Source organism: Poromitra crassiceps, assembly GCF_964638095.1.
Source record: "Poromitra crassiceps genome assembly, chromosome: 27".
NCBI lineage: Eukaryota > Metazoa > Chordata > Actinopteri > Beryciformes > Melamphaidae > Poromitra > Poromitra crassiceps.
Genome location: NC_139650.1, coordinates 16,391,334 through 16,417,015, shown reverse-complemented (window position 1 = coordinate 16,417,015; position 25,682 = coordinate 16,391,334). Strand labels below are relative to the sequence as shown.

At 43.4% G+C, this 25,682-nt stretch overlaps 1 protein-coding gene across 1 annotated transcript in view; it reads right to left on the bottom strand.

Moving 5' to 3' along the window:
- Positions 1 to 25,682, bottom strand: part of LOC310798965 (E3 ubiquitin-protein ligase RNF123-like) — a gene marked incomplete at its 5' end in the record, with an annotated part of 386,065 nt that overhangs the window by 15,002 nt on the left and 345,381 nt on the right. Inside the window, one exon of the mRNA XM_083661528.1 lies at positions 16,974 to 17,068. Within this exon, the coding sequence (XP_083517654.1) occupies positions 16,974 to 17,068 (95 nt within the window). The remainder of the gene's footprint in view (positions 1 to 16,973; positions 17,069 to 25,682) is intronic.

Below are 25,682 nucleotides of genomic sequence, written 5' to 3'. Positions count from 1 at the left end.
TTAGCTTCCTATGCCTAATCGTTTGTCTAAACAGTCCCCCGTGTCACGGAGTAGCGGACTGGGAGTCGAGTTTCTCCTGCCTGACAGCTCCCTTCGCCCGGACAACGAACTCTGGCTGCGTCAGCTAAGTAGTATTTTATACACGTGTTAGACCGGTCTTTAAGAAGAGACCGTCTAATTTTCTGCTACATTAGATAGAGTTTACGTGTTGGTCTGCTAAGCTAACCTCACGTGAGATTGACTTAATCTCCGCTTGCATAGACTAGCTGCTCTATTAGACAGCTTCGTGCTTAGCGTTCACGTGTTCCGTGGCTTAGCGCTTCGTTTTGCTACCTCTGTCTTACAGTTAACGCTGTTAGCATTAGCTTGCTCTGAGATTGACCGGTCTGCTAGGTTGAAAAATGAACTAGCTGCGCCCTACGCACGCTCCCGGCTGAACTTCACGTGCTTATTAGCCGTTGGTCTCTCAGTCGCTTGGAGAGCTCTCGCTTTCACTCGTAAAACTTGGGTTGTTGCACAACCCTTACTTTTCATAAGGCTTGTTGAAACCAGCACAATTATCTGCCAAGGCAGTAAGAATCCTTGAAATAAGTTTTAGAATTCTCGATACAAGTTAAAAATGTAACTACTTTTTGTCAGCGTACCTTTCGCACCCTTCCCCTCTTGTCTCCTCTCCTTCCTGGCAGTTCATCGAGAGTTTTTCTTCAGGGCATTTCATCAGCTGTACCCACACCACCTGCTCCCCCCCCTTTCTCCTTTTGTCTGCCTCTATCTTTTCATTTGCACTTAGAACACTGGTGCTGCTGGCTTTGAGGCAGCACTGACCCAGACCACTGACCTCTCTCTATCAATTCTCATTTATTTTCTCCTTTTCCCTCCTCTCATCCTCTGCCTTCAGAATCCAATACTTCAAAAGCCAGTCATTCCCGATAGACCCCCATCAGTGTAGATCAGGCCCATAGACCCCCATGTTAAAATGCCCAACTTTACAGCAGACATAAACATACAGCAAAATACGGTTTTCATCTTTATAGCTAATCCCCCCGTTCATTCACGGAGGTGAATTTTTAGATAACTCACCTGTTTATACAGTCTATAGCTGCAAAAAGTCAGATGGTACAATTCAATGGGAAAAATACCCTACTTCTCACTTGATTTATTACACTTTCCTAATGAGGTCATGGTCTCAATCGCTAGTTTCAAGTCTTCTTCAATACAATAAGGTGTTCATTTTGTAAATGATGGTCCCACAAGCAGCTTGTGTTTTGTATAGCACATTTCATACACAGAGGCATTCAAAGTGCTTTACGTAAACTTGGCTTTACATAAAATTGCTTTACATAAAATTTAAATAAAATACAATAAAATAAAAGTCCTTTACATAAAATGTACTGCCTAAATTCAGACAGCACATTAAGTGCCCCACCAGAGACAATAAAACATTAGATCACTGCTACACAGTTTTAACGGACACCTATCGCTCTGTGCCCCGTGCAGCCCTGGGACTCTCTGATCAATGTATGGTCCATCTGATCCCAACTTACAAGCAGAAATTAAAATCTGCTAAGCCTGTTGTCAAAACGGTGAAGAGGTGGACAACTGAGGCAAAGCAGGAGTTACAGGCCTGCCTGGACTGTACCAATTGTATTGGTTTTTGAGGCTGCTGCTATGGACCTAGATGACACTGTGACATCATACATTAGCTTTTGTGAGCATGTGTGCCAACCAAAACCTTTCGGAAATTCCCCAACAACAACAACAACAACAAGGCCTGGTTCACAGCTAAACTCAAGCAGCTTTGCCAGGCTAAAGAGGATGCCTACAGGAGCGGGAACAAGGCCCCTGTACAACCAGACCAGGAACATGCTGACAAAAGAGGTCAAGGTAGCCAAACGGGTCTACAATGAAAAGCTGCAGAAGAGGTTTTCGGCCAATGACCCATCGTCAGCATGGAGTGGGCTGCAGGAGCTAGCCAACTACAAGAGCCACCCCCCCCCTCCCCTCCCACTGTGGACAACCCCCAACTGGCTGAAGATCTGAACACCTTCTACTGCCACTTTGAAAAGTCCTCTTTGACACATGTGCAGGCACTACCACCTGAAAGACACGACAGGACACCTGCTGGACCCCCTGCAGTTTGCCTACCGGGCAAACAGGTCAGTGGATGATGCAGTCAACACTGGTCTGCATCACATACTGCAACATCTCGACTCCCCGGGGACATATGCTAGGATCCTGTTTGTGGACTTGGCTCTGCGTTTAACACCATGATCCCAGAAATCCTTTGCTCCAGACTCACCCAGCATGGTGTGCCTGCCTCCACCTGTAAATGGATCATAGACTTCCTGATGGACAGGACGCAGGTGAGACTGGGGAAAATCACATCCAGCATCCGAATAATCAGCACTAGCGCCCCCCAGGGGTGTGTGCTCTCCCCCTGGTTCTTCCTCTTCGACACCAATGACTGCATCTCCGGGGACCCATCTGTCAAACTCCTGAAGTTTGACAGATCATCGGTCTCATCAAGGACGGTGACGAGTCTGCATACAGACGGGAGGAGGAACAGCTGGCCCTCTGGTGTGGTCAGAATAGCCTGGAGCTGAACAAACTGAAAACTGTAGAGATGATAGTGGAGTTCAGGAGGAGCCCCCCAGCACTGCCCCCCTCACCATATCCAACAGCACCGTGGCTACGGTGGAATCCTACAAGTTCCTGGGATCCATAATCTCCCAGGACCTCAAGTGGGAGGCCAACATAGTCACTAGGGGTGCTCCAAAAAATCGATTCTTGAAAGGATCGCGATTCTTAATGCCACGATTCCTGGATCGATTCCAAACTCCCAAAAATCGATTCTCCTTCGTATTGTAAAAAAAAAAAAAAATTACAGTGCACCTGAACGCAACATGCAAGATACCGGCTGAATAAGTGTCCAAATGTTCATGTCATTCTGGCCAATACTCCACTTCTGTTATAACATTTCAGTCTGGAATATGGAATATCTTTCAATAATCGTTATGACTAAAAGGCTAAAAGTAATCTCATGTGTAAGAAATTACTGTTCTACATTGAAGTAAAAATGTAAATAATTAACTTGTTTGTTTTGGATTTTTTTTTAGCTTCAAGAGTGCATTTTTGTTCGTATGACCCTCAACACAGGCTTTGAGAATCCTGTGCCACTTACTGATACTTAAGCTTAAATTAACCCACTCATATTGCAAAATGAATTTAGGGCCTGACTGTAATACTTCAGAAGTTGAATTTGAAGTTCAGCATTAATACATTTGTCATTTTTTGTCTTAGATTTACCTTTGTGTGTTATTGCAATATAAAACTACATAATTGGGAATCGATTCTAGATTCCGGAATCGAGAATCGTTGGAATCGAGAATCGTTGAATCGAGAATCGATTCTGGAATTGGATCGTGACCCCAGGAATCGGAATCGGATCGGAGTGAAAGAGTCCAGAGTGAAAAAATGGGCTGGAAAGATCATCACAGACCCGTCTCACCCCGGTCATGATCTGTTCCAACTCCTCCCCTCTGGCAGGCGCTATAGAGCACTGTACACCAAAACTAACAGAGACAAAAACAGTTTCTACCCACAGGCCATCATTCTGATCAACACTATCAACACAATCTTTCACTTGAACGCTTTTGCAAACACTGGAATCACTTGACTTCACTCTGATCACTTTGAACACCTTACGACAGTGGTTCCCAAACTTAGGGTCGCGACCCTAAGTGGGGTCACCTGGAATTCAAATAAGCTTGCCTGAAATTTCAACCAAAAAAAAAAAAAATATATATATATATATATACTGTATATATATATCCAAATTGCTGGCGCTGTTCAATGGCGACCCGGTTTTGCTCTCCGACTCTGAGAGCGAACCAAGCAGAATTTCGCTCGTGATACTTGTACCATGAAGTGACAATAAAGTTTATCTCTCATCATCTCTCATATATATATATATATATATATATATATATATATTTTTTTTACACCACACACAATTTAATATTACCGAAGATGATTAGGGTCACTTGCGATTTTTTTTTTTTTAGTTTTGAGTTTAAAGTGATAATCTCTAAGATTTAGCGTACAATATGAACCGTAGTCTCATGTTGAGGCTAATTCTTCCCCTTTCGGTTCCTTTTCCAGCCTTTCCTTCTGTGTTCAGTTGACATTTTTCTCCTGTTGTCAGCAGCTGCACCTTTGCCACCTCCTCGTCCACCTCGTCTCTGTCAGCTTGCCTTTCCTCTGCCTCCATCTGCTCTTTTACACCAGAGGCATTTAGCTGACACCCGCAGCCAGCGTGTGAGCGGGTAATGGCTCTGGTGTCATGCCAAAGGACACTTTGACAAGAGACATGGCTGGTGACAGACACATTGGCTGGTGCGGCGAACAAAAACGGTGATGTTAGTTGTACATTACATTACGTCATTTGGCAGACGCTTTTATCCAAAGCAACTTACAATAACACATTTTTGTCAGCAATAGAGCAATCAACTATGTAACACAGTCTATGACAACTACAACTTCTGAAGGAATAGTGCTACAAGTTAGTGTTTTTTTGTTTTAGTTTTTTTAAGAGAGGGAAGTTAGTTCAAGAAGGGCCCAGATGGAGCCTGAAAAAGTGAGTCTTTAGTCTTTTCTGAAAGATAGGCAGTGATTTGGCAGTCATGACCGAAGGTGGAAGCTCGTTCCACCATTGAGGTGCCAGGGACGAGAAGAGTCTCGAACGGGATGAGCGACTTTTGAGCCCCTGTAGTGAAGGAGGGGCGAGATGTCCTGCGCTGGTGGAGGAGCGGAGGGAACGGTGAGAGATTTGGAGCCTGACCATAGATTGTAAGTACAGGGGGGCTGTCTGGTGTACTGCCCTATAGGCCAGAACCAGTGTTTTGAATTTAATGCGTGCAGAGATGGGAAGCCAGTGAAGGTCCCGGAGGAGGGGAGTGACCTGAGAGAATTTGGGTTGGTTGAATACCAGACGGGCTGCAGCTTTCTGAATGAGCTGAAGCGGTCAGATGGCTGCAGCCAGCCAGAAGAACATTACAGTAGTCCAGGCGAGAGATGGACAGAATGGACAGTGCCTGGGCTGTATACCTTTTGTCAGATACTGTCAATTTGTGTGTGTGTGTGTGTGTGTGTGTGTGTGTGTGTGTGTGCGCGCGCGCGCGCGCTTGTGTGTGTGTGTGCGCCAGTGTGGTTTGCCACACAGGATGATAACATGAGTTCCATAGAGTAGAAAATCACAAAATTTTAATGTAAATTTAGTATACATTCAACATTATTCATGGACATTATTTGAATTGTCCTGGATATGGTTAACTCCAACCACATACTGCAGCACTCTCAGCAGGTTAAAACAAATAACTAATTGCAAATACTTTAATCCCTTCTTTTGTCTACAATTCTCTTTCTACATCTCACCCGGGCCACACTTCACCAAAGTGCGGTTCTTTTGATCAGTGTGAACATTATGTACCATAACCAGAAATGGATCAAGGAACCAGTCCCTGGTGCACTTGAAAAGGTGGTCTCAGGTGTGCACAACTATACCAAAACATATAAGTGGACTGCTATTTACGGTATTCACAGTGTGACGTTCAGTTACCCTATGCTTTGAACTTTTGTGATCAAGAAGTAAACACAAACAGTATTGTTTTCAATACTGTGACTAACTTAAATGTTATCCTATGATAATGCAAAGTCTCTGTGTGTGAGTGGGCAGAAATTGTGTTCGGCCACAGCTACAGCTATGCCATTTTACGTGAGATCGGGCTGAATCTTTCAGGAAGTGTAAAGAGCACCCCCTGTGGGTGACCTAACAGAGCACAATTTTTAAATTACGTTTTAATTTGTGATGGCCGCGCAGATTAATGGCTGAACTTGTGATGCTCTGCAATGGCTACGCAGCCTCCACCGTTCACAATCACACTAGGACACATATCACTGCACGGATATTCTGCTCGTAGTGTAAAAGCATGTTGTGTTGCGAATCACAAGTAGACATTAGCATTAGCATAATAGACATTACTGTTGCCGATGGAAAGACCGATGGAAAAAAAGTTGTTATATCTAGTTTTGAGCCCCTGTCATTCAGAGGCTGTTGAGCCACATGTGAAATCTCCCAGCATGCATTGAGGCTAATACATTTCGACAAGAAATATCAACCAAATCAGCCTAAATTGCCTAAAGTGGTAGATAGAAATTATGTTTATGTTCTCACAACATGCAATTCTCGAACATTTCAATATTGGCCAAAATAAAACATAGAAATCCAAACACAACCCTATGTGAAACATGTAATCCAGGTGGTATATATATCCCTCACAGATTTAACGTGAGATTTAACGTGATTTAGATGAGTGACAGCCGTAACACGGTTCTACTGTGATGTCCTACTGTGATGTCCGCTCCAATAAGACTTCTTACTTCACATTTACTTTTACAATAAAAACACATTTATGCAATGACTTTACATAATGTAGGCTATATTTATGTGCATCATCTGCAGCACTGGAGAAGAAAAGGTAGCGAGAGAAAACGATATAATTCTAATCTGGACAAACTTTCACCAATCTAATCTCATCATGACGTAGGCCACATAGGGATAGGCTATATTTTTCTAGCCAATGCGTTTAGAACATTCTTTTCACTTTGATCTTGCTATAGTGTAGCGTATTTACATGCTTGCAGTATTTAAACTGTAGTGAGATTGGTTTGAGAAGCATAATAATATGGAAAAATATACATGATATGGAGACAGACAGGGATGAAACAGGGAGGGGGGGAGCTCAGAGCACTTTGGTCGGCTTTTCTGACCGGACTGGATCGCTCCGTGGAATTGGAGCTTAAAAGGGAAGCTTGTGATTCGTTTACTGCACTTCTCCAATGAGCAGGTTGTGCATAATTTTACGCTTAAAAGGCGTGGTTATAATGCTTAAGGCCGCGTGTAGCGCCGACACCAAAATATCGAGTGCGCTGGTCCATACCCACTAATCTGCGCTGCGCCTGGCGATAAGCCCAGTTTTAAGGCCGTTGCAACGATAGAGCCCATAGAGTACAGCAGGGATGATGTATTTTTGTAGGCTTTATCCAGAAATCACCGCAATTTGGTTCTCAAGTGGAAAAGTCTATTATGTTTTACAATGGGGATTTCACTTAAAGTCCCTGGAAACCAAAATCCACAAAAACGTTCTAACTATGTTATTTAGGGTCTTATGTTAGTAATTTTGTGCCTCCGAAATTATTATACATTACTTTCAACCCAAAGCCTTAAAATCGACACTTTTCTACAAGATTCTACAAAGTACTTCCTCATTGAAGACAGCAGTGCGCGAGGTGCTAAAACGCAGGAGCTTATGACGTCATAAGCTCTATATAACCTTTGTACACGCACGCAATCCCACCCACCTATGGCAAGTCCGTTCTTTGCCCCCAGTGACAGCGCTCCCTCGCTGTCCGTCTCCCTCCCTGTGTGCCGTCTGCCACCAAGCACTGTGCTTGTGAGATTAGCAAGGTGTCGGGTTTCAGCCATGCGCTCCTCTCTCTCTCTCTCTCTCTCTCTCTCTCTCTCTCTCTCTCTCTCTCTCTCTCGACAGACACTCAGGCAAAGAACGGACAGAGATCTCTTCCGAGCCGCGGAGCAACACACACACACACACACACACACACACACACACACACACACACACACGGTGTGTGCACTCATCTCTCTTTCTCCGTTTCCCTCCCCCCTCTCTCTCGCGCTCTCCGAGAGACAGAAATTTCCCTGCTGTAGATGGGACACGCCCACACATTCCGCGGGAGAAAGTACACTCTAAAAAATAATGAAATCTCATGAGTTTTGCCATGGCTGTCAAACCTAAATTTATATACTTTGCGACGTTCATCATCGTTCAAATTTGGCTGGTGGCTTATTAACATAGGGTCCTGTGATGTGATTAACTCAAAATGCTAAATAATAAAGAAATATTTCTGGTTTCCAGGGACTTTAAAGTCTTAAATGCATAAAATGAGGTCTGTGGTTAACAAAAAATTATGGGAACGCGAATTTGGGTTCAGCATGATACTCTTCACAAACGTGAATAACTTTTATGCCTTTTGAAGCGTTTTCTAAAAATCGTGTATATAAAGAAAACGCATTTAAGTTCCAAAAGTCATTCAATTTGTTCATCCAATTAATTCAAGTATACTTCCGGACTCATTCCTGCGGTTCTCTATTTGCAATGCACGTGTAGCCTCTTCTTCTTCTTTGTGTTTATTTGGTGATCTCAAGCTAACTAGGTGCATACCGCCACCTACTGTAGCAGAGTGTGTGTCGATATGTAAGGGTCCCCTGAAACAGAGCAACAGTACTAATGTGAAAGCTGAATGGCGGGTGACTGGAAGTACACCTATACTTCACAACTTCCCACCTCTCCTCTCCTCTATCATCCAGTCTGTCTGTTCTGGGATGTCAGTGTGCAGCTACAACTCTTCTCCCACCTGCTCCTCCCCGCTACCACTTTCCTCCTTCAAACTCACTTACTTCTGCCTGAAGTGGCCCCCTCCGCCACCTGCCAACTGAAGCCCCATCCCTTCTCCTCCACTGCTCCCTTCATCTCTCACGTCTTAATCTCTTCTCTTCTTTCTGCACTGCACCTGCCCCCTCCCCGCCCTCTTGTCCGCTTCACCTGCTTCTTTCTGCTCTCCTCCTCAGGTCTCAGTGTGCAGTAGTGCTGCACGATTTGGGGAAAAGGTGCGATTAGCGATGACTGTGGACAATATTGCAATTTGCGAATGTGATTGCGATATAATAAACAAATGGTATCTAGGGATGTGCCGTATGAGTTTTTGACGGTATGATAACTTTGGACAGAAATACCACAGTTTCACGGTATCACAGACTAAAATACATTAACTATATTAAAATATATTAAAAATAAATAAATAAAACAAGTTGAAATAAAATTATCTTTCAAAAAATATAAAACATTTTATGATCAGAATACAGCATATATATTTTTTATAATAAAATCTTTACAAATTATATAGCCATGTACTCTTCACAACATCCTGTGATATCAGTCTATGTTTGAGACATTTGCCTCTCTTAAAAATATAAATATAAACTGCAGCACTGTGCAGCAACCGCTACAAAAAAAATCTATTCTTATAAGTATTTTATGAAGTGTCTATGGAAAAATGAATGATGAAATCTGTTGGTGATCTTGGTACATCACATGGTCATTAAAACGCAGTGACGGAAGTTGGCCGAAGCTTAGAGGGCCTCATTAACCTCATTAAGTCAGGTTTTATCAGTGGGTTCCATAGTTTTGTTCAGGTCTAGGCTACATCACTCTTCTAGTAGTAGTAGTAGTAGTAGTAGTAGTGTGTGTGTGTGTGTGTGTGTGTGTGTGTGTGTGTGTGTGTGTGTGTGTGTGTGTGTGTGTGTGTGTGTTTGATATGTGCCTCCAGGACAGCCTTGTCAAGTAGTGGTAAGTGACCTTTGTGTGAATCTGGGAGCCTGTGGGAATGTCTAAATATGTGCGAGTGTGTGTGCATGTGTAAGTGTGTGTACGCAGTAGGGATGCACAGATATAAAAAAAAAAATCCGATACCGATAACCAATATTAAAGAAATTCCCCCCCACCCCCAGGTCAGGTCATGCCTTCGCCATCCTGGGAAAAAATATCACCTACAGTTTGTGAGGCTAGTAGGCTAGCTAGCTACCATTTGTTTTCTCAGAGGCGCAGTGTTGTGGGGATGCGACTAGTTGTGGTGTATATATACACTAAATATACCACAGCTGTGAACCAATCAAATTGCTTGATTTGAGAGAGCCCTTTTATAATTGCCAATATATCGTGAATGCCTACGCACTACTGTACTGCACATTAGAACCTCACTAGACCACCCACCCCATAGGGTGGTAGCTGGGGCTGATACTCATACACAAATGATAGACCTTAGCAGTGAAAATGACAGACTGAAGTAGAGGGAAAGAAAAGGATGGAAAAAAAACTGAAGAAAATGGCACTGAAAGAGTGAGTGTAATGCAAAGTAAATAAATCAATCAAATGATTGATCAAGCCTACACTTTGCTGTGTCACATCTTCTCTTCAGTTCATCTTCCTCTCTTTGTTCAAGTCAAACCTGGACTTTGTACTGGCAGGAACAGGCTGGCGGACAGATGAACAGTGCTCCATCAGAGAGACAGACTGTGCCACGCTTTGCAGCGGCAGCAATGTTCTCACAAATAAAGATGATGAAAGAGTTCAGAGAGACTGTCAAATACAGGAATAAAATAAATATCACAACACAATCTGCCACAAGCAGGACAGGACACCAAGGGGGAGATGTAATAGGTCTGTCTAGGAGGTGTGTGTGTGTGTGTGACTGTGTGTGACTGTGTGTGTGTGTGTGTGTGTGTGTGTGTGTGTCTGTGTGTGTGTGTGTGTGTGTGTGTGTGTGTGTGTGTGTGTGTGTGTGTGTGTGCGAGAGTGCAATCTGTGCTCTGTATGAGTAAGAATTGCATTGAATTGCCGCTCCCAGCTGGCTGGCAGCCGGATACCAAAGAAAGAAGTGAACTTCCACCATGAGGAACATTTATTTAGAGAAACTAAGGATATCTATATGGTTTACTAAGAGGTTGAATTGGTTTAAGTTAAGTTATGTTATGTTATGTTATGTTATGTTATGTTATGTTATGTTATGTTATGTTAACTCATTCTCTGCCAGGGTCATTTCGGTCTGTGTGCTCCCAGTGCCAGGATTTTGAGCATATTTCCTGATCTTCCAGGACCCACAGAATATTCTGTGCTAGGAATAAAATTACACAACATATCTCACAATAAAGCAGAGACTCTCTTCTTACCCCTTGTAAAAAACTGAAACTCGACCATGTTTCCTTGTTTAGTTACAAGCAGTGGAAGTTAGCTTGTTTTCACTAAAATGCCCTCCTTTGTAACAGAAATAGGAGAAAAAGAGGTTTTTAGTGAAGGACACCGTTTCAAGCAGAACTCTCTTTTGAGCCTTTTATTTTTTGCCTCAGTGACACATCAGACATATACAGTATTTGTTTTCCCAAATAAATAAATAAAAAATAAAAAATAAGAGAATGTATTTTACAGTTGCCATGTGGATTTTTAGCTTAGCTTGATAAAAGCATAAACAAATGGAACGAACCCTTATGTGGTCACACTCACACACTCTCTCTCTCTCTCTCTCTCACACACACACACACACACACACACACACACACAGGAATAACGAGTGCTGTAACGTTACCTGCTGTCACGTTACCTCTCATAACTAACGTTAGCACAGAAGATCACACAATAGCTACGTTAGTGCTGTAAACTTTGAAATGTTTATGTGACACATGTTTCGCCTTGGTTGCTGGGGACGGGTGTGTGACGCGGTTTGACGCGTTTGACGTATCCATGTGATTCCCCTCTTGAGTGTGACAGAGCTCTCCCTTGAGAGGGAGAGCTGGCAAGAGGAAACGTGAAGCGAGTCATGCCGGCGGCATAAGTTATAAACAATGCGTGACAATATACTCGAATGTTGTGTGTGTGATCATTTCATCTCAAACGCGATACAAAAAATAGGCTACTTTTTACCATCGTCATCGCTCCAAGTGGCACCCATTTCTCCTCCTCCGATTCATCCGTGTCAGAACGCTGTGAAGAGGAGCCTTCGTAGCAACAACAAAAACGCTGGCGTCTTCCTCGCCATCGTCGCCATCCGAGAACTCTCGGACTCTGTTTCGACCACAGGCTCCACCCATAAATACTAAACTAGCGGGTTCCTTTTATCAGTTTGACTTGAAACAATGTCACAGGCTGGGAAAGTGTCTGATGTAATGTAAACAGCCAAAACATGAAAGTACGTCCGAGTACGTCTTTGGCACAGAACGCCATTGTTAAAAGTACGTCCGGGTACGTCTTTGGCAGAGAATGAGTTAAAGTCGAACTGAACCCGTATCGTCACGTCCGTTTCAGACTGAAAACATAATTTGTCTGAGATGACAAATTGAGAGGCGGGTCATAGTATGTCGATGATTTGATTTGACAATTCTGTCAACTGGCTTTGGCATTGGTCAATCATGGCGTGTTCCACCCCCAAATCGAGTGGGATTCAGCGTGTTGCCGTGCTACGCGAGTGGGATCCGCGGAGTACCAGGCAGCCAGCTGCTTCGTGCGGAGCGAGCGGACAATCCGATGAATGGGTGCTGCCCGCCCGCCTGGAATCTCCGAGGGCAGACCCCTGACAAGCACGGTCTCAAACGCTCTCAAGCACGCGCCTTTTACGCTATTTCTGTAAATACGATATCCCTGGAATGCGCGTTTTAACGAGCCAGTTACATTTCTTTGCATTCTTAGAGATTATAGTTTTTGTTTTGTGTTCATGTTTCTAACAATTGGCCAAGTTAGTAGTTAGTTTATGGGATAGGAATTCTGCCAGATGACAGGCACTAGGCGCCATTTTCTACTTCATTTGGAAGAGAAAATTCTGAAATGAAGATTTGATTGACAGCTAAATTACTGTTATCAATGAAATCTTGAAAAATTAACTTTTGATGTGAAAAAGTGTGAAAAACTAAAGAAATTACACTTTTGTGATTTTGTTTGCATACATTATTAAATAGGTGCACTGCATACCCAGGTATTTGAACTAAAAGAAAAGAAAAGTAATTTATGAGTTCAGCTCGACTTTAAGTTAATTCTAAGCAGTTTCTGTTGTATCTCTGGATAGGAGGCCTTGTTAAAGTCGAGGTGAACCCGTTCGTCACGTGCATCTGAGTCCGTTTCAGACTGAAAACAAATTGAGAGGCGGACCTATACGGTGTCGATGATTTGATTTGACAATTCTGTCGGCCAATCCTGGCGTGTTCCACCCCCAAATCGGGTGGGATTCAGCGTGTTGTCGTGCTACGCGAGTGGGATCCGCGGAGTACCAGGCAGTCACCGGCTTCGTGCGGAGCAAGCGGACAATCCGATGGATGGGTGCTGCCCACCCGCCTGGAATCTCCGAGAGACGACCCCTGACAACCAGGGAGGCTGTCAGGCTTGGAGGCGCGCGCCATTATCGTTATAAATGTAAATAATATTCCTGGAATGCGTGTTTTAACGAGCCAGTTACATTTCTTTGCATTCTTAGACATTACCGTTTGATTTAGTTTGCATAATTGCTCAAGTTAGTAGTTAGTTTATGGGCTAGAAACTCTGCCAGATGACAGGCACTAGGCGCCATTTTCCCCTTCATTTGGAAGAGAAAATTATCCTGAAATGAAGATTTGATTGACAGCTGCATGTCGTGAAATGATTGGTTGAAATGGGGTAGAAATTTGATAGTACTAGGTGACGTCAGCAAACTGTAAATTACTGTTATCAATGAAATCTTGAAAAATGAACTTTTGATGTGAAAAAGTGTGAAAAACGAAAGAAATTTGGGTTTTGTGATTTTTTTTGCATACATTATTAAATAGGTGCAGTGCATACCCAGGTATTTGAACTAAAAGAAAACAAAAGTCATTTTTGGGTTCAGCTCGACTTTAACTCATTCACCGCAAATGACGTCTTTGACGTGTTATCAGCAATGGCCTTCCCCGCCAAGGACGTGTTTGACGTGTTTTTGTTTTTATTGGTGCAGCGCCTGCAGCAAACACTTGCCCAGCCTGTGACACAGACACAGGTCCCTGCCTTCAAAGGGTAGCCGACAGCACGCGATCAAACACATACCGCAGCTGTTGTTTTGAAATTGAGCAAGAGGAAAAGCAGAGAACGGGTAACGCTTCCTTGTGCAGACAGGAGAAACGCCATTGAAACGCCCTCGGCGCGCTGCACGAGCTGGAGTCGCCTTCCTCTGTGCCAGCCAGGAGAAAACGGGAGAAAGTAATCAAGAGATGTGTTTGATCATCGGAGGAATGAGGAAATGATCGATCAGTTTGCGAGGGCGGTGAGGACGTGTTGAATAGCCGAGGGGAAAACGGGAACGATCAAATAGCAGAGTTGATATGACAGGGAGACATGGACGAGGACGGCTGTACCAGAACAAATCAAAAATAAACACAGGAACAGCTAGGCAGCAGCGGGCAGAAGGCACTCACAGCAGCCCGCTGTCCTTCTCAAGAGCTCTTCAGTTGGTTCATGAAATCGCTGGGCTGCGTGCCCTCCAGTGTTGCTCCTGGCCAATCCCAGCGCCACAGGGCGTGGTTATTGCTTATCCTATGTTGGGTTAGAAATCTAAAAGGGGGATCGTGTGTGTGTGTGTGTGTGTGTGTGTGTGTGTGTGTGTCTGTCTGTCTGTCGGTGTGTCTGTCTGTCTGTCTGTCTGTCTGTCTGTCTGCACACTCACACCGAGTAAACTGTATTGTTGAATGTAAAAAAAAAGCACTTCATGTGTATATATATATATATATATATATATTTTTTTTGTCATTTGTGTCCTAACGAATAATATTTACATGTCTGATGTCAATACAGTTCAAAATAAAAGAATTGAGAGTGAGTTATGCCTGAGATTGTGCCCTTTTACAAAAATGCTTTTTTCTCCCTTTTCTCTTCCCAGACAGGCTTTTTTGGTGAACATGGGGTGTATAAAAAGGGTTATAAGTAGAGTACAGAACATGCTAAAAGCTAACTTTCTTTTTGGGGGTGAAAGTAGAGACTTAGATCTTCATTTCGAGGTATTGGACATCACTGTAGTCCTAGTACAGAATTTACTGTGGGTCTTGAAAGATGACCAAACATTATGGAAATACTTGGCCTGTGCCAAAAATGCCAGTCAGATATTGGCAGTGAATGAGTTAAGGTTGAGATATGGTCGAGCGAGGCTATTTGGTGGACAAGAAGCTGTTCGTGTGTGGAGGTATCAACAGCTCCACCGTGGAGTGCTACAACAGGAGCACCGGCCTCATGCCACTTGTAAAAGAGGTTTCAACCTCAATGTTACTTCCTGGTTAAATAAAGGTTAAAAACAATATGGACTATGGAGAGATCTCTCTTCTTCTTCTTCGGTGTTTTATGGCAGTTTATGTTCCTTTATGTTGCATTGCACAATTGCCACAGTGTCACAATTGCCAGAATCACTGATTACATCATCACTGATTACATCAACACCGATGATATCACAATTGCTCAAGTGACATCGCTCATGACATCATCACCGATGATGTCAATATGCATACACTCAGTGTTTAAACAGTGACATCATCATGTTATGCCATGATGAAATCACTGATGACATCATCGCTCGATGAATCACAATTGCTTAAGTATGACATCACATTTGCTAGACTATAGTGTGAATGTAGAGCAATTGTGATGTCACTTGAGAAATTGTGATGTCAAGCCTGAACCTGCGCCAACAACATGGACCATGAACCAAGCGTAATTATATTCTAGAATTGAGCGTGCACACATCACCTGTCAATCATACAGTGTGGGTGGAGCCTCTTCCCACACATCACCTGTCAATCAAACAGTGTGGGCGGAGCAGAAAATGACTAATTTCACTATCAGAATTTGCAGAGGGCTAACTGGATTAGCCAGTTCGGTCAGAAGTCTCTGGTGTGCATGCACCAGGCCAGCACGGAATGCTGCCACAGACACTAGATTGAAAACACCAGTCTACTGTGGAAAGGGCCTATTTCACAGCTGCCATTTTGTGTCTAAAAGGCAGGGTAAACACAGGTGCAACCAACTGATCAATTAGAGCCCCAGCACTGGAACACCTAAATGGACTGGTAGCTTGAAACCCTAATTAATGTTTCAGTGCACCTGTGTTGATTACTGCCTTCTAGACACAAAATGGCTGCTGTGAAAAAGGGATAGAGAGAGCTTTGTGGCAGTGATAGGCTTAATCAACATTGTGGGAACTCGTTTGGCAAAGGCTTGAATGTAACAGACAGAGTTATGCACTCCAGCTTTAAAAGGCAAATTAAACCAAAGAATACAGCAGATTTATTTTTTAATTCTACTACTTAGATTCGACAGTATTCTTGTTTTCTTCTTAATTGTATATGTAAGGATCAAACCGATTGGCAACGGAGTAACCGGATTGTTCCTTATCTAGTCTAGCAGCCGAGATCTGATTAGTTAATTACAAAAAGCCATAACTACAGGAGAATTGACGTTGGCAGCACTGTGAACTGCCCAGAGACCCGCCCTCCATTGGCACTTGGAAATCTTGAAAATCTTTACATATCCAACTGGGAAACTCTGAAATTGCGGGAAATTCGACGGGAATGCCCCCCTGAAGTTTTTCAGGCAAAAATGGCGGCAGCGCTGTTGTCAAACACAATTCAACTCTTGCCTTCAATACTCTCTGCAAGTAGGAAACAAGCTGTAGAGATTCCCGGAATAAGGAAAAAGAAATGTCTTGTGCACTGAGCTTTCCCACTGGGTGTATGACAATGTCCCGCACTGCCTCTTTGGCCATTTATTTGGATCCTAGACCATCCCCACAGTACGCTTCACTTTCTGCCACCAGTTCGGCTCTGCCCATAAAAATACGGAAAGTTTGCAAACACAAAAGTGGTCTATATGTTGTTTATTATTACTCCTGTCTTATTTGTGTCTCATTAAATCAGTCACACAGTACTGTCTGAGTACTTCTATCTGTGGACAACTGGACATGTTGCTATGGTGTTTGTATTGCAAACAGTGGCTAATCTGGCTACAGCTAATCTGGCTGGTTTTCCGACTTGTATTGGAACGCGGCTAACTCGGATGTTACGTCATTCCCAGCTCCGAGGTAAATGGAGCGCAGCTTTAGACAAAAATCCTTTCTCCAAACATCAGTATTTCAGGAATTGAGCAACATAACCTAATTTTCACAGTAACATCATCACATTTCTGATGCTACTGTACAGAACCAAATCATTTCAATCGTTTCGATCCAAGCAAAGCGATCACATTGTGAGGAGATGGTGGTGAGAAAAAGCAGGCATGTTTCCTGAGACGTGCAGAGAGACTCACCGCTGTGCTGGCAGCCGCCTGCTTGGATTCTTCTGTGAGGAAGGCCAACATCCGCTCCACCTTCCGCTCCTCCTCCTCACTGATGTAGTCTGTGTCTGTTTGGACACGCACACACACACGCACACACACACACACACGCACGCACGCACGCACACACACACACACACACAAACACACGCACGCACACACACACACGCACGCACGCACGCACAAACACACGCACGCACGCACACACACACAAACACACGCACGCACGCACACACACACGCGCACGCACACGCATGCACACAAGCACACATGTACTTGTTAATATAAAGTAGCAGAGGAATAGTTTTTATGGCAGCAACCCACAAGAACAAGGACAAATATATGCTGTACGAAAATATGAATGCACCATGTACAGTTGTTACCCGTTACCACGGTGCTGCTGCAGCAGCACAAATTAATAACAGAACCCCCCCCACCCCCCCCCCACCCCACACACACACACACACACACACACATGTATGTGGGGGGCTTCTGTTATTATTATTATTATTATTAATAATAATATTAAGATTATTAAAGTCTTGGATTTAATGTTTCACAATATCACATTAATTTGCATGAACAGCTTGTTTAACTCAAATCCTGCGCACAACTTTGTTGTGTTGGTGTGCATTTTCTACTTTGCCCAGCATTTCTCTCAAATGATTTTCTGATAATGCACTGTAACCAAGTACCAAGTTTCTGTCACTTTCTTTGTGTTGTCTTATGTTGCAAAACCCACCCATCTCCTGTTAGTAGGTATTAGTGGTCCAAACAAATGAAATAGATACACATTAGTTAGGGCAAATTTGGGGTAAGATTTGCTGGCAATGAATACGAGCAACTGACCAATGGACAAAGAGAGCAAAGGGTAACTGTCAATTTTTGACAGCTGTTAAAAATGGATTCAATAATACTGTATACAGCTGCTATCTATCACTGTTAGCTTGGCCTCACCTTTTCTGCTCAAAATGTAATAATTGTATCAAGGATATCCATTGCATGTGTGTATGGATCTATTAACAGAAAATAGTAATCTATTCTACTGGTATCCAGATCCAGAATCCACCCACTCCACCAAGTTGAGTTTTGTCTGCTTCTGGCATCGTGACATGCAACAGTGATTTCCTCAGTTGAAACTAGAACGACCGCAACGCGGACTTATGCCTCCGCCATTAGTTCATTCTGGAGTCCAAATTGCCATTTGAGGCAAATTGGAAGAGATTCCGTCAAGGCGCTCCTGTGATGTTGCGTTACAGAGCTTGGAAATTGGGTGTGTGAGAGGTCACAGTGACCTTGAACTTTGACCACCAAAATGTAATCAGTTCATCCTTGAGTCCAAGTCGATGTTTGAGACAAGTTTGATTAAATTCCGTCAAGGCATTCCTGAGATATGGCGTTAACAAGCTTGAAAATGGCGTTCGAGAGCTCACCTTGACCTTTGACCTTTGACCACCAAAATCTAATCAGATCATCCTTGAGTCTAAGCGATGTTTGAGGCAAATTTGATGAAATTCCGTCAAGGCATTCGTGAGATATCGCGTTAACAAGCTGGAAAATGGCGTTTGAGAGGTCACAGTGACCTTGACCTTTGACCAGCAAAATCTAATCAGTTCATCCTTGAGTCCAAGTCGATGTTTGAGACAAGTTTGATTAAATTCCGTCAAGGCATTCCTGAGATATCACGTTAACAAGCTTGAAAATGGCGTTTGAGAGGTCACAGTGACCTTGACCTTTGACCTTTGACCACCAAAATCTAATCAGATCATCCTTGAGTCTAAGGCGATGTTTGAGGCAAATTTGATGAAATTCCGTCAAGGCATTCGTGAGATATCGCGTTAACAAGCTGGAAAATGGCGTTTGAGAGGTCACAGTGACCTTGACCTTTGACCAGCAAAATCTAATCAGTTCATCCTTGAGTCCAAGTGGATGTTTGAGACAAGTTTGATTAAATTCCGTCAAGGCATTCCTGAGATATCACGTTAACAAGCTTGAAAATGGCGTTTGAGAGGTCACAGTGACCTTGACCTTTGACTTTTGACCACCAAAATCTAATCAGTTCATCCTTGAGTCCAAGTGGATGTTTGAGACAAGTTTGATTAAATTCCGTCAAGGCATTCCTGAGATATTGCGTTAACAAGCTTGAAAATGGCGTTCGAGAGGTCACAGTGACCTTGACCTTTGACCTTTGACCACCAAAATGTAATCAGTTCATCCTTGAGTCCAAGTCGATGTTTGAGACAAGTTTGATTAAATTCCGTCAAGGCATTCCTGAGATATCGCGTTAACAAGCTTGAAAATGGCGTTCGAGAGGTCACAGTGACCTTGACCTTTGACCACCAAAATCTAATCAGATCATCCTTGAGTCTAAGTTGATGTTTGAGGCAAATTTGATGAAATTCCGTCCAGGCGTTCCTCAGATATCGCGTTAACAAACATCGTACGGACGGACGGACGGACGGACAACCCGGATCCATAATGCCTCCGGCCTGGCTATCGCCGGCGGAGGCATAATAAAAATAATGAGATCATCCTTGGGCCTAAGTGAATGTTTAAGGCGAATCTGATGAAATTTCGTCAAGTTGTTCCTCAGATATCGCGTTAACAAGCTTGAAAATGGCGTTTGAGAGGTGAGAGTGACCTTGACCTTTGACCTTGGAGCACCAAAATGTAATGAGATCATCCTTGGGCCTAAGTGAATGTTTAAGGCGAATCTGATGCAATTTGGTCAAGGTGTTCCTCAGATATCGCGTTAACAAGCTTGAAAATGGCGTACGAGAGGTCACAGTGACCTTGACCTTTGACCTTGGACCACCAAAATCTAATCAGATCATCCTTGGGCCTAAGTGAATGTTTAAGGCGAATCTGATGAAATTTTGTCAAGTTGTTCCTCAGATATCGCGTTAACAAGCTTGAAAATGGCGTACGAGAGGTCACAGTGACCTTGACCTTTGACCTTGGACCACCAAAATCTAATCAGATCATCCTTGGGCCTAAGTGAATGTTTAAGGCGAATCTGATGAAATTTTGTCAAGTTGTTCCTCAGATATCGCGTTAACAAGCTTGAAAATGGCGTTCGAGAGGTCACAGTGACCTTGACCTTTGACCTTGGACCACCAAAATCTAATCAGATCATCCTTGGGCCTAAGTGAATGTTTAAGGCGAATCTGATGAAATTTCGTCAAGTTGTTCCTCAGATATCGCGTTAACAAGCTTGAAAATGGCGTTCGAGAGGTCACAGTGACCTTGACCTTTGACCTTGGACCACCAAAATCTAATCAGATCATCCTTGGGCCTAAGTGAATGTTTAAGGCGAATCTGATGAAATTCCATCAAGGCGTTCCTCAGATATGGCGTTAACAAACATCCGTACGGACGGACGGACGGACATCCGTACGGACGGCCGGCCGTACGTACGGACGGACAACCCGGATCCATAATGCCTTCGGCCTGGCTTCGCCGGCGGAGGCATAAAAATGACTGGTCCAATGAGTGGCGAAAGGGACTAACAATTAGCCAATCAGCATCAATAAACAGCGAACAGGCGAGACTAACACCGTTGTCAAGCTGTTGGCAAGTGCACCGAGGAGTAATAACAACAATGACGGCCGCTATAGACGAGATAGCTATCTCGTCTATTAGTCTAGGGAATCTGTGAGAAAAAATGACCCAACCTTAAACAAATTGCAACAGAAATTATTTGTGTTGTATTCAGCTCTTGAAACCTTCCAATTTAACATACTGAAAATCCCAGAAAATCCCAGTAGTGGAACATTCTCAAAATTGGCATTGTCTCCACAAAGGAGGTGATGTTTTCGGTGCCGTTTGTCTGACCGTTTGTCTGTTAGCAGGAGGATTACGGCAAAACTACTGGGCCGATTTTCATGAAACTTGGTAGAAGGGTGTAGCGTGGGCCAAGGAAGAACCCATTACATTTTGGAGTGGATCTGATCCGGGTCGGCTCAATGGAGGGGGCGGGGCTAGGGAAAAGAGTCCGTTGATAGGGATAGGAAGGTCAGTAGAGAGTCTGGATTCGAGAGGTGGGTAGGGGGCATGGACAGGTGTATCGGGGGGGAATGTATGTGGGAGGTGGGAGGGGGTGTGGTCAGGAAAGGGGTGGGGCTAGGGAAAAGCTCTACCTACAAACATACTGTAACATAACAAAACAAAACATAAAAAATGTAAGTGTGGCTAATATGTTCTAATAGTTAGTGGAAAAGGGTGAGTTTTCATGCACATCTTGTTCCCTCAGACAGCCATCGCAAACCATAACTTCATAGTCATGTCATTCACGAGTCTCGCATTGGAGGCAATTTGATTTCGGCAAGGCACAGCGCAAGTTGTAGCTCAAACATGCAGACGAGTGGACAGGTAAGTCTCCATATCCGAAGGTTATGGGTAAGTTGACCGCCATTTATTGTCTGTTACCAATGACAGTCATTGTCTGTTACCATTCAAAGTAGGCTAGCTTAATAAGCACTTACCTATAATAGGTATAGCTTAATAATAGCTTATTAAGATACTTGTACTATCTGTTATTCATTTTCTTTGTGCAAATAAACAATAAACAAACATAAATAAACAATAAACACTTACTCTGGAGATGATGTAGCCTACCACTTGTGCTCTTCTCCCTACTTTTCTCCAACCACTTATAAAGCCTCAGCCAGGCGGTAATGCAACATAAAGGATGCCAACTGCCATAAAACGCCACAGAAGGATTTATTACATCACTGATGACATCAAAATTGCTCGAGTGACATCACTGATGACATCACAATTGCTCAAGTGACATCACTGATGACATCACTGATACATGACAATCGTGACATCACAATCGTGGCACACACACCGCCCGCCCACTTATTGGACCATAACATCAGAACCATTGATGGCCACAACACATTCCATGTTATGGGCATTATAGCTGGAGTTACACCAGAGAGCCAAACCAGTACCTCTGATAGCTGTGACATAGCAGCAGTTGGACACATCAATATCTGAAATCAGAGACCCCCTGGCCTTTCATCCATGTCCTATGGGAGGATTGAGAATGCCACAGGTGTGTGATTCTCATGAACATGGTACAACTCATAGCAAAACTCAAAGATATCAAGTAGGATCTAATTTCACCATTCAAATTGAAATTATAATCCACTAGGCATCTTGCACCCTACGCGAGTTCGCCTGCCTTGCAGCTCGATGAGCTAGCCCTGCAGCTCGCATAAGCAGCTGCTTCGCATTGGAGGCAATTTGATTTTGGCAAGGCACAGCGCAAGTTGTAGCTCAAACATGCAGACGAGTGGATAGGTAGGCTAAGTATTCTCCATATCCGAAGGTTATGGATAAGTTGACTGCCATTTATCGTCTGTTACCAATGACAGTCTTTGTGTGTTACCATTCAAAGTAGGCTAGCTTAATAAGCACTTACTAGTTAGCTAATAGCTTACTAATAGGTATAGCTTAATAATAGCTAATTAAGATACTTTCTAAGGTACTATCTGTTGTTATTCATTTTCTTTGTGCAAATAAACAATAAACAAACATAAATAAACAATTATAGATGCTGCGCAGCAATGGGTCGTGGCCGGGCAAGTCTCAAGGCTTTGAGCTAGAGTCCCCAAGTCAAGGCTGAAGTCTTTTAGCTATACTCCAAGTCAAGTCTCACGTCTTTGGTCACAAGTCCAAGTCAAGTCTCAAGTCTCTTATGGATGAGCGTTCTATCATCTGCTTCTGCTGCATGCCATCCAGTCTGCTTAGAACATTGCATAGCTAAAACTAAGGGATTCAAAGCAGGTTCAGGTTTCTTTGCAGCATGTAGCTTTTTCATCATCTGATTCCGTTTTTTGTTGCGAGGCATCTCACAACAATACAAGTAGGAATCAGTATATTCACAAACAAAAGTAGTAGTTACTTGCCTCACTGTTGTAGAGTGGATGAGGTACTGGTGGAGTTGATGTTAGATGGAGAGGGAGGCTGAGCGATTAATAGCCACCTGGGGAGTTTGTATCTCTTCGGTCCTACGCTGCAGGTCTGTGGGGTCACACAACTGATATACCAGCAGGAGCTGCTTTTTCCTCTTATGGACAGACTGGATACTTGCTGGTGGTGTTTTATGGGACTGGATGCTTGCGTGTAAAAACACACACTGCTTCCACTTATATAGGGTGAGCCAGGAAGGATTTATGACATCACTGATGACATCACAATTGCTCGAGTGACATCACTGATGGCATCACAATTGCTCGAGATGATGTCATCAGTGGGACGGACAGACAAACAGACAAACAAACAGAGCCCTAGCTCCCTTAGATAGATAGATGTGCTCATTTTTGATGTATTTCCAGACACTTTTAGAGACACTGTGAGGGAATAAATTCATTACCGTAACACATTTTTAATTGGAAATATGAAACAAACTTTTTTTTTCAATGGCAAGCACTTCAATATGCTCAAGGGTAATGGGTATCACCCAAAATGTGTATGATTAACAAATACGAAGTTGTAGCTAACATTGTGAGAAATGACATGTTGTATTACGACTACATACTTACATGAGAAAATAAAAATCGAGAGACTTAGAGACTCAACAACCATTTCTGTGGATTCCTTGCCCCCAAAAATGTGGAAATAGACACCAAATTTGTAATTCTAGGTCTAGTTGGAGTCAAGATATGGCCAACATTTTAATAATGGCAGCCATTTTGAAAAAATGTAATTTTAACATATTTCCACTAATGGGATTTTCTGGGATTTTTAATATAGTGTTTCGGGCATCAATATAAACATAAAAATGTGAAAATAAATTCTGTTGCAATTAGTTTAAGGTCAAACCTTATTTTCCCTAGACTATATAGCTAGGCCGTAGCTAGGCCGTTTTAAATCGATTACAAGCATCACTTACTTTGAAATCCGAACAGCACTCTGGTTTGAAGACATTTATTCAAAGTCTCTAGTGATTGGTTCGGGGAAATGGAATTCCCCTGGGGGATTCCCCTCATGGAAATGGGTTCGAGTGGCGGCAATGCCAGACTGAACATGGGAATGGAGTGTAAGGAGTTATCAGGCTATGGGCATCCAGCAGCTAGCCGCAAATTTGCCCTAAAAGCCCTTTAGACTTTGGCCTCCTGAGTTACAGCTGTGATTCAGATTGATCCTGACAAAACGCAAACCCTCACATGCTTCACTGACACTTCATGGCTCCACAGCACTGAAGCCAACAACACAGAGAGCCTGAGCAGACTGACACAGTGTCATGTGCTGTGCTATTCTGAATAGGAGTCATTATGACAGGAGGAAAAAGACAAGTGATTTGAACGTCATTGCATTTTTTGTTAAAAAGCCTTTTGCATTTAGTGAGTCATCGTTTGGTAAAGTAAAATAACTACCATAAAGCGTCGACACAAAACCACAGACAACAAACTAGGAGCACAATCCCCGCCCCCCCCCCCCACACACACCTTTCTCCCCAATTGTATTTGGCCATTTCCCCCTCCACCCCCTCTGCCAATCTGGGGAGAGTTGTAGACGAGCACATGCTTCCTCCGATACTCACCAGGCGTTTTTTTACCTGATAGCGAGGAGTTTCACCGGCAGTCCCCCCCCCCCCCCCGAACAGCGGAGGCACTAGAGCAATGACCAGGACACATACCCCTAATCTGGCTTCCCACCCGCAGACACGGCCAATTGTTCTTATCCTGTACAGACGCGCGACTAAGCCGGAGGTAACACGGGGGCTCGAACCTGCGACCCTCATGTTGGTAGGCAAGAAATCTACCACTGCACTACATGCCTGGCTCTGTGAATTAAGATTAGGCCAAGTCTCTTTTTCAATGGAAACCTCCACTGAACAATATGCTTACAGTCTGCAGATCTCCACTGAATAATATGCTTAGTCTGCAGACCTCCACTGAACAATATGCTTACAGTCTGCAGACCTCCACTGAACAATATGCTTACAGTCTGCAGATTTCCACTGAACAATATGCTTACAGTCTGCAGATTTCCAATGAACAATATGCTTACAGTCTGCAGATTTCCACTGAACAATATGCTTACAGTCTGCAGCAGCAACTGAACAATATGCTTACAGTCTGCAGCAGCAACTGAACAATATGCTTACAGTCTGCAGACCTCCACTGAACAATATGCTTACAGTCTGCAGATTTCCACTGAACAATATGCTTACAGTCTGCAGATTTCCACTGAACAATATGCTTACAGTCTGCAGCAGCAACTGAACAATATGCTTACAGTCTGCAGACCTCCACTGAACAATATGCTTACCGTCTGCAGCAGTAACTGAACAATATGCTTACAGTCTGCAGACCTCCACTGAACAATATGCTTACAGTCTGCAGACCTCCACTGAACAATATGCTTACAGTCTGCAGACCTCCACTGAACAATATGCTTACAGTCTGCAGACCTCAACTGAACAATATGCTTACAGTCTGCAGACCTCCACTGAACAATATGCTTACCGTCTGCAGACCTCAACTGAACAATATGCTTACAGTCTGCAGACCTCCACTGAACAATATGCTTACAGTCTGCAGACCTCAACTGAACAATATGCTTACAGTCTGCAGACCTCAACTGAACAATATGCTTACAGTCTGCAGACCTCAACTGAACAATATGCTTACAGTCTGCAGACCTCCACTGAACAATATGCTTACA